The 15199-nt window shown below is 42.3% G+C and overlaps 1 protein-coding gene across 1 annotated transcript; it reads left to right on the top strand.

Moving 5' to 3' along the window:
- The first annotated feature begins 405 nt into the window (after positions 1 to 405).
- On the top strand, positions 406 to 14578 carry ACCS (1-aminocyclopropane-1-carboxylate synthase homolog (inactive)). The gene is made up of 15 exons (XM_014873616.2): positions 406 to 1062; positions 2162 to 2775; positions 4253 to 4312; positions 6857 to 6927; positions 7453 to 7522; positions 8610 to 8676; positions 9138 to 9235; positions 9761 to 9838; positions 10340 to 10440; positions 11108 to 11197; positions 12176 to 12221; positions 12372 to 12513; positions 13108 to 13250; positions 13628 to 13781; positions 13985 to 14578. Exons 1-15 carry the CDS (start codon positions 426 to 428, stop codon positions 14281 to 14283), a joined length of 2670 nt encoding a protein of 889 aa, XP_014729102.1. The 5' UTR covers positions 406 to 425; the 3' UTR covers positions 14284 to 14578.
- Positions 14579 to 15199: the final 621 nt, after the last annotated feature.

A 15199-nucleotide genomic window follows, 5' to 3' on the forward strand; every position in this document is an offset into this window, starting at 1 on the left:
CCCGGGCCGGGGCGTGCGGAGGGACGGGCGGCAGGAGGCAGGGAGCGAGGAAAAAAAAAGAGGCAGGGTGGGAGGGACCCTACGGCGCCGCTCGGAGCCCGGCCCGGCCCCGGGAGCGCGACAAGCGCCTGGCACGGGATAAAGTTATCCCGGAATAAGGCTGCACGCATGTGCGTCACCCCGGATGTGAACATGCCGGCCCGGCTCCCCGCTAGCTCGCTCCGCCTGGCCCCAGCGGATGGACCGAGCCGTGCCGTGCTGAGCCGAGCCGTGCCGAGCCGTGCCCGAGGCCCTGCAGCCCGGTAGGGGCTGGGAGAGGCCGGGCCGCCCGGGCGCCCTCGAGGGCCGAGGTGCGAAAGCTCCTCCCGGCGGGGCAGGGGCAGGTGCGCGGCCCGGGGCGAGCGGCGGGCGGGACCCCGGGAGCGATGGATTTTCGTGGGAAGAAGTACGAGCGCGGCAGTAACTGGTCGGACCCCGAGGTGGTGGAGCTGCTGCAGCTCTGGGCCGATGAGTCGGTGCAGATAGAGCTGGAGAGCTGCTTGCGCAACCAGCACGTCTTCAACCGCATCGCCGAGGTGCTGCGGGAGAAGGGCATCCACCGGACGGGCGACCAGTGCCGCGAGAAGATCAAGAAGATGAAGCTGGAATACCGGCGGATCAAGGACAATAGCAAGGCCCCGCGGGGCGGGCGGACGTGGAAGTTCTACGAGGTGATGGACAGGGTGCTGACCAGCCGGCCGGCGCTGGCCTATGGCTCCCTGAGCGGCAGCATGATGGCTCAGCAGGTGCTGCAGGGCAGCATGGTAGAGAGCTACCACCACCAGTTCGCCTCCTCGGCCCTGCCCTTTGGACACTCCCAGCACCCTGAGCTGATGGAAATCAAATGTGAGGAGGTGAACTCTGATGACCACAGCTTGACCCCAGAGCCCCCACAAGCTATGTCTTACCAGCAGGGCTCCCCTGAAGAACAGGAGATGGAGAGAGCCTTCTTGGAGAGGGCCCAGAACGACTCTCCCATCTCCAGGGTGGAGATTCCCATTGAAACCAGTGTTTCACCTTCAGGTAGGGATAGCCTCTTACATTCCAGCCCATTTTCCCAGAAAGAGAAGATTATTTCTGGTGCAGAGATAGACACCTGGTTTTCTCAATGACATTTGGATCCTTGTTTTTCCACATCCCAGAAAGGTTGAAAATAGAAGGCTGATATCTGAATTCATGGTGTTTTGGGCATTCTCAAAATGTAGGTATCTCACTGCAGGTAAATATAGTCTGGAATTACTGAGCTAGGCAAAATGTGTATGAAATTCAAAGGACTCCATAAGCTGGGCTATTTAGATTTCTGCATATAATGCTGACATGTAATTGCCTTATTGAAAAAACCCATTTGCTTGCTTTTTTGGTATCACTTGAACTTAACTGGAGCTGTCTGCTGTCCTCATGCTGAACTGTATCAGGATACCCTCTTCTGCTGTGGTCACGCTATAAACCTGCAGATGAAACTCTCCTTGCATTATTTTAAAATATGTTCCAGATCTAATATTTTAGCCCACTCAACAGTGAAGAATACTTGGGAATAATTATTGCCTGACTTTCTAAGTTATTCAGTGGGACTTGGAAAGAAGATGTTTTTGAAAGTCACTGGCAGAAACAGTGTATTTGTTTACAGGAGATGAGATTTCTGCACTGAAAATGCAGTTGGCATTGCTTAGTTGCCGGGAAGGGTACAGTCTGGGAATCCTGGGGATTTCAAACCTGTCTAGGACAGGCTGATGGAAGATCATGAATTGTTGGACAAGAAGAGATGATAACAAATGTGAGGTTAATGTCTGAGGTCAGGAAGAAATGGTATGTCCTCTTGGCTGTGGTGCTTGCATAGTTAGCCCAGTGGAGGGAACTGATGATCATTCAGGTTTAACACAGAGGCCATATAAGGGGCTGGCGCTGGCAGCATCATGGTGTGCCCAATGTGTGATGTTAAAAACAAAGTTAAAAAAATGTTTGCACACCTCAGGATGCACCTGACAGGTTTTGCTTTGTTTTTTTCTATAAAGTCTATGGTAGATAAAAGGGTATTCTTAGGACATGCAGGAGAAGGAAGCAAAGCATGCCCATGCCACTTTGCTTGCTGCACTTTTTCTCCTTTGCTTTTGTGTATTCACAGGTTTCAGTGAGCCGAACATGGCAAACTCATCACGGATCCAGAATGTTGTTCCCCGGCCCGGCTTCTCTGCCTTGCATCGGCTGAGAAAAAAGCGGAAAGGCCAGCGCATGAGGGACCCGCTGGATGATCTCCTGCTGAAGACTCTGACATCTCAGCGGGCCATGGAAGAGCGCTTTTTGCAGATGGAAGAACGCAGATTTCAGCGAGATTTGGACGTGGAGGAGCGTCGGATGCAACTGGAGCAGCGCCGCTTTGAACTGGAGCGGGAACATGAGTTTCGCATGTTCAATGTCTTTGCTCAAATGCTCAGCATCCTAAAGCAGAGCCATAGTGGCTCCTCCTGCTCTGTTGCCATGCCTCAGGGTTTGGACTTCAGCCAGGCACTGTCTGAAATTGAGGGAATGGGAGGAAGAGGGAGCAACCTGCAAGAGATGAGGGTTCGGCCGCTTGCCAAGAGGAGGGTGGACATACACAGCTTCTGTAACCCCAGCGGCTTCCAGAGAAGCCCCTACCTCTCTGCTCGTGGCAACTTTGCCACCATTTTTCAGGGCTCCACTGAGGAAGGGTACAAAGCCTATCACGCTGACAAGTATGATGAAGACAAGAACCCGAATGTGAGTAAGAACCTCAAAGTGTTTCCCTGGCCTCCTTGTTAGGAAAAATGGCTTCTTAGAGGTTTGCTGACAGATGTGCTAAAAGTGTGGGGTTTTTTTATGATCTCACTAATACAAGGTGAGTCAAACTGTTTGTTTGAGGAAAAGAAAGTGAAAGTAGTTTTGTGGATCATCTAGATACCAAAGATGAATGCTGTGTTCAGGTCTGATTTCTTTATCAGGGTAGTAATAGCAGTAGCAGACCTTGAAAGATGTAAGAAATCTGCAGGAATAGAGTTCATGTTCCTCCTTCCACTTCATCACCTCTTTTGCCCACTGAGGACCATCTCTGATTATCTGATTATATCTGATTATTGCAGGTGATGGATGCAGGAAGTAGAGCTACTAAGTAGTAGCCTTTTTTTAAAAGTTACTGTTAATAACACTCAGCACTTTTTCTGCCTGTTTACACTCAGCTGCTCAGGTTTAAGTAGCTCATCATAGCCCTCTTGTGGCACAAAGGGTATGTTAATAGTTCATGACAAATTATTACTGAGTAACAAGTATAGTAAATATAAATAACAGTTTATATGTGGATTACGTTTAATTAGATCCTTCATTCACATACTGAACTACTTGACACTTTAAAAATATTTTATTATCAGCTCTGACTTTAGTTGCCCTGTGTTGTTGGGGTGAAAACTAGATTGTTAAACTAGAAACACACAGGGAAGTTTTTGTTACAAGGTGTATTATGAGGTACAGGCTGCTGCTTATTCAACCTGTTATCTATGTAGGTGGTAGTTTCTTTAAACAAATACCTAAAATTAGACTTGTACTTTAATAACATCAGAACTTTACAGTTGTTTAGATTTTCTTTCACATTTTAGGAATTCATTTACCCAGACTCTTCCAATAATGAGAATGTACTAGTAGATTTGAACTCTTTTAATGCCATACTATATATGGCTAAATCATAAACCTGGAACCGTAGAGTCTTCTCTCCAGAGGGGAAAATTCATTATTTTAACTACTTACCATGACAACATGTCTTATGTTTTTTTAGCAAATCAGTAGAGTGGAATAGTAATTAATGGTGAACAAATGCTTTTAAGATAAAGAAATATATCCAAAACCTTGTTTACAACTGCTGTTGGAGGGTCAACCTTGTTTTTTTCGGAGTTGTTTTAGGATTTCTTTTTTAGTTACATATAATAGTGAGTGAATTCAAGATTAAGTTAAACATATTCTGTAATATAAACTATTAGTACAAGTTCATTTACAGACAGTTTATTGACTAAGAAGCCAAGTGCTTGGGATATATGTGGAAACATACACACATAGATGCGTGTCTTGAGTTATATATGGTGAACTTTATGTGAACTGTGTTTTGACTGTGCCTTGGTAAGCTTTTTGGAGACAATTTAGTGAAGTGATAGCTAAAGTGATGTACTCACATGTTTTATGTGTCTATAAACAATACTGTTTCTTTTTCTAGGGTATAATAAACTTTGGCACCAGTGAGAACAAGCTCTGCTTTGACCTGATGTCCAAGCGGGTAAGTTCTATTCCAAAATAATACACTAAATTTGCTGTGCAGTTCCTCTTCAAAGCTTGCACTTTCCTAGAGTTACTGCTGTTACTCAGGTTTCTCTGGTAAAGTTTTTCATAGTGAATTTTAAATTTGTTGGAAGTCACTTTTGAATACAACTACTTGTACATTTATTTATTTTATTTTTCCAGGATAGGAACATGTATGTTTTTCTCTTCCTCTTCTTCCTGAGGGGTTTCCCTCTGGAGATGTTCTTATTTCAGAAAACTAGATGAATTTTATTTTCCCCTGCTTATAGTAGATGATTTAATACAGATGTTTGAAATGAGTTTTGAACTCTTTAATATTGACTATCTTTACATCTGTCCATTATAAAGTCACACAACTTGGACACCTGGTTCTGAACTCACCCGAAATGTGCAAGTGTGGCAGCAGTGAAATCTCTCAAAATCAGACTGGGTCAGCTGCTACCTTCTGTCTTTGCACCAGGCAGAGGAGTGGAACACATAGTAAAAAAAGTCAAAAGGAAACAACAGAACTGTGCTGTAGAGCAATGTTTCTAGATTTCCATTGAAATCACTGGCCAGGTGGCAGGCAGCCTTTGAGGTGGGCAGGTAGCACTTTTTCCTACCTGTGTGTGGGGAGGGAAGGTGACTCAGAGTTGGATAGTCAGTCCCTGAAGTGTAAAGTTCATGGTTGCTCCCATTCCACTGCTTCCCACCCTCAAAATGTTCCCCGTTTTATTTGTGCCTGCTACTCCACTGACTTGGGGGATGCTACCCCACCGTTCTGCCTTCCAGCTAAAAGAACAGGTAAGGCAGAGCTGCTGCCTGCACAGAAAGGTGCCTTCTGGGCTGTATAGGTGGAACCTGCCTTCCTTCACTGTCCTTTCCCCTTTAAACTAACACCACGTCTGCAGTAAGCAGTGCAGAGGGAGACAGTAGTCAGCTGTATCTTAATTAGCCCTTCTATGAAAGTGAGTTGAGACTTTGTCAGGTATAGTGCTCATGCTTGTGGCAGCAAGCAGAACAAAGATGTTGTTGCCAGCTTCTCAGTCCTCACAGCCTTGAGTAACAGTGTGGATTCACTGAATGCAGCATCAGCTAGGATTGTAGGCAAATATTTTTTTGCTATTTGGTATTAAAAATACTGCTGCCACTGCATAATGTATCCAGTTTCTGTTTTCAACTTATGACCTTTAAATTAGAGAATACTTAACACATTACTTTTAGGGGTTCTCCTCTTATTAATTCATAGTTATTTTTGGCCAAGTCTGCTGGTATGTTTGGTGTTTGATTCCCTAGATAAGTTTAGGAGAGAGATGTAAGGAGGCACAGTTCTTAGAACTACATAGACTCCAAGAACATTTACAGCTGAATAAAGGAACTTTTATCCTCTAATATCAGGTTGTAATTCTTCATGGGACAGGGACATTGTCTTTAAACTCCAGAGCTTGGCACCAATTATTAAAACACCTATAGAAAATGTTATGGTTTTGTTATCATGTGTGAAACTTTCATACTGCATGTGGAATTTCCCCCTTTCCTTGCACTATCACCTACTTGTGTCACCTTCACCTTTACTTGTTTTAGTATTAACTCATATATTTGGATGCCAGTAAATATTTGGAAGGGACATTGTACATATGACTTGTTTATTACCTTTTTGTTTATCTAAAATGTTCTCTCTGCCTGTATCAACACTGTGCTTTCCCTTGGAACTTCACAGAACTGGATTATGGATATGTGATACTTATAACCTTGAAAATATTTAGGTAAAAGCAGTGTGCACACTTTATCTAATTATAAATATTGAAAAGGACCTCCACAGTTCACGTCAATCTGTCTTTGAGATCAGAATGAACTTCTCATAAGGAACAAAACGCCTGCCCTGGGCAATAATTATTAGGGAGATAATTTCATTTTTCTCCTGTCTTTTAAAAGCTCCTGTTGCACTTCAACACTTAGCAAACTGATCAGAAATGTATCTGAAGAAGCTGCAGTAACTTTGAACTGAGACATAAATGAGAGCTGTAATTAATTAAAAAATTAATATATTGAAAGTTTATTAAAGAAAATTCATCTGACTCTCGTTCAAATTCCTTTCTAACTCTTTTTGACAGTCTAGACCTGAGCTTTCACAGCTGAGACTTATTTTTCCAGATAAAAGCTGTTGTCCTCAGAGCTTAGGCAAAACTTGGGTTTGCTTCATTTGCTGAGAAAGCCTTTTTGCAGGCGCCCTGGTTATGGGCATCATGTGTTGCCTGTTTGCATCCTTTTTGTAGATTTCTGTGCAGTGAAGTTTTGGCTGCTATAACTTAACAGAAGCCTGCAGTTCATACACCCTGAAGGTATCACAGATCAGTTTGCTGGTCCTTACTTCTCCAAGCTGCATTAATTTTCATGGTCAGTAGCTTTCCCAATCCAGTTTTACAACTGTTGAAGTTGCACAAGTGTCTGTGCAGGTGTGTGCCTGTGCATGGATTCTCTCTATCTCCATATTTCCCTTATCAGTAACTGTGCTTTTAATGATTCTTCTCATTTCTCCCAGCTGACACAGGCTGATATGAATCTGATGGACCCTTCACTGCTTCAGTATCCTGACTGGAAAGGACATCTGTTGTAAGTCTTTCTGTAACACTTCTAATTTTGACTACTTGTTTAATAAACAGAATGGATGAATACAAACCTCTTCTGCTACATTCTCTAGTTAAAACTTTTCTAGGTCTCTTTTTCTTTGCAAAACTTTGCATTAGCTGTCCTACCATCCAATTAAAAATCCTTTTATGTGAGGGAAGATGCAAATATTCTGAAGCAGAGTTTTGAGAACACTTGTATGCATTAACAAATTGGGTAACTCCAAACAATTCTTTGAAACATGGTGAACACTTGGGATTGTTAATCCTTCTTTTCTGTGTCAGATTAAAGCTCATCAGAAATGCATTCACCATCATAGACATTATCTACGGCACCTCTGCTGAGTGTAAAAATCATGTCTGTTCCATGGGCCAGAGCTATCCTGTTTAATAGCTATTTTCACCAGACTTTATTGTCCCTGACTTGACTTTCCTAAGATGTGAACCTGGTTTGGAAGCCCAGTCTCTTGGAGAATATTTGAATCAGTATTTGCTTTTGTGTATTTTTCAGTTTACGGGAAGAAGTGGCTCGATTTTTGACCTATTACTGCAAGGCCCCTGCACCTCTTAAAGCAGAGAATGTAGGTAACCCAGTGTCCATTGGTGTCTGATCTAATGTATTGCCATTTGTTGGGCAAATTCTAGTTTTCTTAACAAATGCAAGCTGTTATCATGTAAATGAAATTGTTTCTTCATTTCAATAGTTTTTGATGCACAGTTCTGCCAAAACACTTCAGGTCTACTGTATGTTTGCCTCATGTTTCACTTCTGTGTGCCAGCTCCTCCTGCTGGTACTCTCAATGGGGCTGTATATTTTGATCTTCCTATTTAGCTCATGCCTGTATCCCTCAGCCTTGACAAAGAGTGCCCACTGTTTCAGTTCCATCTCATTGCATTCCTCTGTTGTATCTCAAGACAAAGATTTCTAATTGAACCAAGAGTTAGTTCTAACCTGTAAAATTTGTGGCAGTGTGTCTAGAAAGACATCAGGGCCTGATTCTGCAGGACTTGCTGACTTGTGAGAGATACAGCCTGGATGCAGGGGCCTGTGGAGGTCAGGGACTCCTGTCTCTGCCGAGTGCTGAAGGCAGCAGGAGCTGGTGCAGCCATTGCTCTTCTGTCTGTGGTAATTCAACAGAACCCCGTACTTTATGTGAGCTGAGGTTACCACTGGTCACTTTGCTGATCACTGCCTCTTCAAGGCACCAGATTCTTCCTGATGCTTGGAATGAAACTCATGGCACCTGTGAGCATTTGTCCTGTAGAAGCAGGAGTCAAGCCTGCTTCTGTACGAGACAGTGGTTTCCACTTCTGCATAAATTTGGCAGGAAGTCAAAGCTGCTGTTTCCATGAATATATGATAACACATATTAAATGTTGAAAAGTATTTTGCTTTACTAGCATTTCAGAACTGCTCCCCAACTTTTTCACTGCTTTAAGCCTATTTTTTTTCTTAATTGCTTATTAGAATCAAAAATGGCACCAAAACAACGTGTCTGTGAAAGAACAGGATTAAAGTTATTCTGGTAGAAGTGGGATTTCAGCAGGAAAATTCTAATGGAGAATTAGAGAGAAAAATTATTTCAGTGCTATTGTCAGGAATTGTGATTTTAAAGTCTTGACTTTCTATGTATGGATTTATCACTAGATTCTCTCTTTCTTCTGTAGGTGATTGTTTTAAATGGTTGTGGCTCTTTATTTTCTGCATTAGCTACAGTCCTTTGTGATCCAGGGGGTAAGTAGATGGTAGGAACATAGTTTTGGTTTGGTTTGGTTTTTTTCTGCTGGGAAATAATGTTATTTTGTTTAAATACTGTTACACAGAAGTGAAGTAGTGGAATTGGCACTGGCCTGCTGTGAAGTTCTTGTTTCCTGCAAAGTAGTACTGTGATATTCTTCATTTCCAGGGTCTGCAGATGTCATGCACTCACACTTGATGCCTGCCCTATCTGCCTTCACTGTTTTTGTGGTGCTCTGTCTTAGTTTGCCAGACTAGCCATGGGCTATACTCATGGTTACCTGGGCCCTTGCAGAAGATTCAAGAATTAATGTAAAAATAAAGGGAAGAAAGAGGCAGTAGAATTACAGTGTTTCCAGGGGACACCATTGTAAAAATGCTTTCATGTTTAGCTGAAGCACATTAGGAGAGAAGGCTGTGACCTGTTGATAACCAACTTTTTTTTTTTTTTATTCCAGAAGCTGTTCTGATTGCTACTCCCTTTTATGGTGGTATTACCCAGAGTGTCTTCCTCTATGGTAATGTCAAGCTGGTGTATGTCTATTTAGACAGTAAGGTAAGATCTGAGAGAAGGGAATAACAACCTCTGTAGTTAAACTGGAAAAACTGAGCTTTGGGAACCTCTGAAAGCAGTTCTCAGAACAAGGGTGCACTACAGCCAGTGGACATTTACACAGATTATTGCTGGGAAAATGGGCACATAGTTTACGAGAATGTCACTTGAGACAATGAATCTGGATTCCAGTTTTGTCCTTTTCTTGTATCTTACTCACAGTGGAAGTCCTTGAAAGGAAAAAAATTACCATTTTGAACCTTGAAGAGAGCAGATGGAGATCCTGCATTGCTTTAGTTATTCAAGGATAGAAAGAAAATCCTGGTTTTTAGCAAGAAAAGTCTATGATGGCCTTTCCTTTGGTTTTACTTATTGATTTATTTGTTCTCTCTGTAGTATAAAAGGATAAGAAGGTGGTGGCTGGGTCATTATTGTTGAGGGCTTATTTTCTCTCAGGGAACATTTCTCAGTGGACTGGCTCAAGGCAGTCAACAACTTTGCCTTTTTAATCTTTTTTATGTCTTTCAGATTACTGGAACAAGCACTCGGCCTTTTCAGCTTACAGTGGAAAAACTGGAAAAAGCCTTGCAGGATGCCCGGGCAGAGGTGAGTTTAGCCGAGTTTCACGTTACCACCTAAGTTTACAATATATAGGAGATGTCACATGCCAGAAGTGGCCTAAAGATCAAAGCATTTTCAAATTCATGGCAGTCTTCAGTAATTTATTACTTCCCAATTACTAATGCAGCTCAGAAAAAGTACTTCCATACTGAGAACATGTGAGACCATCTTTCTCATTAATTGCTTGACCAGATGGCAACCAATTACTTGGTGGTGTTAATTCCCTCTTTTCAGAATCATAGATTAATTCTATAATATTTTGTTCATTTCACTTTGCAAATGATTTAATTGTAAAAAAAAAAAAAAAATCTTAATTTAGGGCTGACAGTTTTCTCATGCAAATCTAACCTTTGAGGTGAAAAGTCATGGTGGAAGCTTCAGGGGAATCCTGTGTCACACTCAAGTGAGGGACTGCTCAAGTAGAGGAGCTGAAAATTTATCCCATGATAGGCACTCTCTTAATACTATGGTATTTGTATTCTGCAGGGTGTCACTGTAAGGGCCTTAATTCTTCTGAATCCCCAAAATCCCCTTGGGGACATTTACTCCTTGTCAGAGCTACGGGATTACCTGGAATTTGCTAAAAGGTATGTCAGTTTGGAATGCTGAGATATCCTGAGTCAGATACAGCTTTCAGAATCTGGTGGACTACTTGCTGTCCCTGAATTTATCTGTGAATACCTTTCAAGTCAGGCAAATAGTCTGTTCTTCACACACATTGGTGGACTTAAGAAAGGAGAGAGGAGTGCTGGGATCATGCAGTCATCTGGGGTGGCAAAACAACTTACATCAAGGAATGCAAGTTTTATTTTTCAGTAATTCAAGGAAACACTATGGCACTGTGTTTCCCTGATAGGAAGCTGAGTTCTTTTCCTCTTAGTTTCTCTGTATCTGTAAAGACAAAGAAGTATATGAATATGGGTTCCCAGTTTCATCATGGTTCATAATATTCTCTGAGATGCAGATTCTATGAGATTCTGAGTGGATGGGTAGAACATATAGGTATTAATTTTCACATTGGCAATGACAGGATCTTTGTCTTGTTACATAGTTACAGTAGGTGACAGTTAAGTGGATATACCTCTAATCATTTCAATGTACACAAAATAGATCTAAGTTGAGAAAAATTGCTTTATTTTGGCAAAATTCGGCATCCCCTCTTCTTTGTATAAAGCAAGTATTTGCAGGCCTGAATTTATCTCTGTTAAACCAGGAGCAGCCTTCTTTTGTAATCTCCATTTTGTCCTTTTGCAGACATGAATTGCATGTGATAGTAGATGAGATCTACATGCTGTCAGTTTTTGATGAATCAGCTACGTTTCACAGTGTCCTAGGCATGGACAGGTAAAAGCAGCTCCTACTTCCCTGGCCATCTTCCAGTGACAGTTCAACATGAGGCCTTGCTGACAATTTGTGACTGGAAGTTAAGTCATGAGCTAGCAAATTCTGAATCCACCTTACATTGATTGATTGATTTGATTTTTTTAATTTTTGTAATTTCTCAATGGCAAATGTATTTTGTCAAATACAATCTAGCAAGTAAAAAATGGTAGTTAGCTTTTTATTATGGTATACTTCTCAATGTGTGCATCCATATTTGGTTATGACAGTCTCCAAAACTGAAAACAGATTTCTCATTTGTTCAAGGTGATGCTTCTCTTCCTGCCTAAACATCTTTTTCCCATGTTTTTGATGATGCCTGTAAAGACTTTCTGTTTCTGTTTACTTCTTAATTTTCCACATTGTAATCCCAGCTCACAGTAGTATTACAGACTAGATAGTGGCTTTTATTAGGTATTGTTTTAATGAGATGAGACACTTCTAAAATATTTTTAAAAATATGTTGTGGTGTTGAGTTTCTTTTCTTTTTTACATTTCTAGTCTTCACCAGTGGTGCTACCTATCTTTTTCTGCTCACTTGCAAGGAAATCAAATATACTCAGTTAAGTGTTAGCTCAGTGTTGCTGGGCTTAGATGTAGAAGAACGTCACTTTTGATTCTTGACAAACACATTGGCAGAAGTCTGATTTCTAACATTAAATGTATGAGCTTCATATATTCAGGAAATCTGCATGTAAATTTAGCACTTGTAAGCATCTGTGTCTTTGAAATATTGAAAAATTCTGTCTGAAACGACTTCCAAGGGGTTCCTAGCTTCTAAAGTTAGGTCACGTTTGAATTTTCCCTGCTTGACTGCTGTTTGGTGGTGCACTGTCTATCATTGTGTAATGCTGCCTCTCTATTTCTGCAATGCTGCACTGGTGATCCAAAAGCTTCAGCACCTATGACACTAACTGCTCATCTGCATCCTTCTACATACAGATTGCCTGATCCACAGCGGACTCACGTGATGTGGGGCATAACCAAGGTGAGTGCTGGTAGTTAATTTGCTGTGCCTTTGTGGCTGGTAGGTTTTGGTCTGGGCTCCTCAAGTTCCTCATGCTGAAAAGATCTAGTTAGTAGTAATAAGATCCCAGTTGCTCAGTGTGATAAAGTAGTCTCTTTGTGTCTTCTGCAGGATTTTGCTGTTTCTGGCATTCGTTTTGGTACTTTATATACAGAGAACCAAGATGTCGCTAATGCAGTGGCTTCTTTGTGTTATTTCCACGGGGTTTCTGGACCTGTCCAGCACAAGGTTGCACAGCTGCTCAGAGACAGAGGTGAGTCAGTAGCTCCATTTACAATCCTCTGCCACTCTGTGTGTCCTGGTACCTGGAACATCTCCCCTCCCCTTACGTTCTGTAGTGGTCTCCTCTTTGTACACCTTAATTGACAGTCTTCCATTACCCTGGAGCTACCCATGCAACACAAGGCTGACAACTCTGCAGAAAAGGACCGTTTCTGCAGAGCTCCTGATCAGCAGAGTTAGAGGAGCAGCTTGGAAGGATTGTGGTAGCTATTTGTACAGAGACTGCCAGTGGTGTCTAGAACCAGATGAGCAGAAACAAAGAATACAAGCTTGTGGGACAAGGGAAATGAAATTACCTTCTAACTCTGCCCAGGGTAGAATGCTAACCATGATTAAGAACTATAAATGTAGGGAAACTTCCTCAGGAAGGTCACGGAGATACTCTTCTGCACAGACATGAAACTGCAAAATACATCTTGGATGTCTTTCTGTTATTTAAGGAAACAGAAAACAAAAGAAGGAGGTGAAATGTGAAGCAGAAGAAAACACTGAGTGTTTTGGAAGGTTGAACAGATCTGAATAGTTCCTCAGTTCATAATTCTTTTCTTTATCTTCTTCTGGTCAGACTGGATCAACCAGGTGTACCTGAAGGCCAACCATGCCCGCCTAAAAGCTGCCCATACATATGTGACAGACGAGCTGAAGACACTTGGGGTTCCTTTTCTCAACCGCAACGCCGGCTTCTTTGTGTGGATGGATTTCCGAAAGGTTGGTAGTCTTAGGAAGTGAAGCCTCTCCCAGGCTGAGGGCAGGCATGTAGTGCAACTGCATCTAGAGGAAAGGTTAATATTATGACAATCATTTTGTTTTAACAAATCTATCATCTGCTGAGGAGAGGGAAGGACTGCCAGGTGTTTCAGTCTGTTCCTTTCGTCAATCTGTGAACTTCCATCCTTGCAGGAATCTTACTACTCTCAAGCCACTTCCCTTCCCATTTCTTCCTTTGTATCACAACTGCTGTACTTCAGAGGTAAAAGGTGTCTCCCTTGGCCTTTGCAGACCTCATGGGAATCACAAATTCATGAGGATCTCAGTGATGTAGTCTGTATGGTACTAACCTCTAGCCCTTCTGATGACTCTCCTAGTACCTTAAAACGGGCACATTTGAGGAGGAGCTGCTGCTCTGGAAGCGTTTTCTGGATAATAAGGTCCTCCTGTCCTGCGGGAAAGCCTTTGAGTGCAGTGAACCTGGGTGGTTCCGCATCATCTTTGCTGACAAGACCCACCGGCTGCAGTTAGGTGAGTATTGTTCCTTTTCCTCCCACCACAATTTCTGCAGCACTGTTCCCTTCTCTTCTTAATCCTAAACTTAGCTTATTATTATCCTCTTGTCTTCTGTTTTTTCTCCCTTTCTCTGTTATCATTTCCTGGATCTGGTGGATTTGGAGACACTTGTGACTTAAACGAATCCACTAGTGTTTCTCCTCCTTATACCACTGCAGGTATGCAGCGGATACGCAAGGTTTTGGAAGAGCGTGAGCAGGAGATACTGGCTGAGGAGAAGGAGCAGCCTTGTCAATCAGATCAGGACGGCAAAGCAGACAGCACAGATGAAGTCATTTTTGTATCCCGCCACCAGGACTCTACCTGTGCCAGTAGCTCCAGCCTTGGTGACCTCATTGGCCTCTTGCAGCAACAGATGCGTTCATCTGACTGGCTACAGAAAAATACGGCCGAGCAGTTTGCTCAGGAAAAGCCAGAGATCTATGATGTGTTCAGCAAACTGGTGGGGAAGCAATAGGAGTCAGTGTGCCTTCAGGGGCATTCCTGAGCAGTGACTGACCCTGGGCCCCTAACAACTCAGCAGTGACTTCCAGCAAATAATATATTTTCTGTATAGCAAGAGAATTACTTTGTAGGCCCCCTCCTCTCCCCCCTGTTTGAGATCTCTAATTTGTACTATATAGGTGTGTGTGATTGGGGTGAGGGTAGGGAAGGGGGGAGGGGGGATGTCTTGTTTGTGTGCTGCTCTCTGTTCTGCAGCATCATTGTATTTTATATTTAATTTCTAATGAATATGCTCTTAACACTCTTAATAAGGTCCTGCGGTGTAATTTTTTATTCTTCTTCACACTTTCCAAAAAGAGACTTTAGATTGTTATGTTAGGTGAAGTTTCCATTTTCTTGAATGATGACTAGGTGTAACTATTTTGGGACCAGCTGTCTCAAAGAGATATTTTTGGGAGGTACAATCTAGTGTCAGCCCTAATTTAGCCCCAGTTAAGGGTAAATAAGCATGTGCATAGGTTCATCTTCATGACTGAGGCTCTTAGGATCATGGTCATCTAGACCATCTAGATCTATAGACTGAGTTCTATAAATCTTTTTGTTTTGAGTTGGTTTCCAGTCTGACCTCAGATCAGACAGTATCCACTGTGCTTGGTTGGTGAAATGCCTAGTTTTGTTTCTATTCTTCTTTTTTGTTTTCATATAAATAAACTGCATCCATTGGCCTCTTGGCAGAATGTCACGGAAACAGCAACAAATGGAGAGGCAATAGAAAGTAGATGTTCTTTTTGCATTTTTTCTATTCTTGCAAGCCCATCCCTTGTGGTTAACAATTATGTATATTGGCAAAAAGAGTGCAGAGAATGCTTCTGCCACTGTGCTACGTGTACCTGCAGGTACAGCTGCTTCTGTCACCTACCACAGGCATC

This window comes from Sturnus vulgaris, chromosome 6 (genome assembly GCF_052056855.1).
Source record: "Sturnus vulgaris isolate bStuVul1 chromosome 6, bStuVul1.hap1, whole genome shotgun sequence".
NCBI classification, from domain to species: Eukaryota; Metazoa; Chordata; class Aves; order Passeriformes; family Sturnidae; genus Sturnus; species Sturnus vulgaris.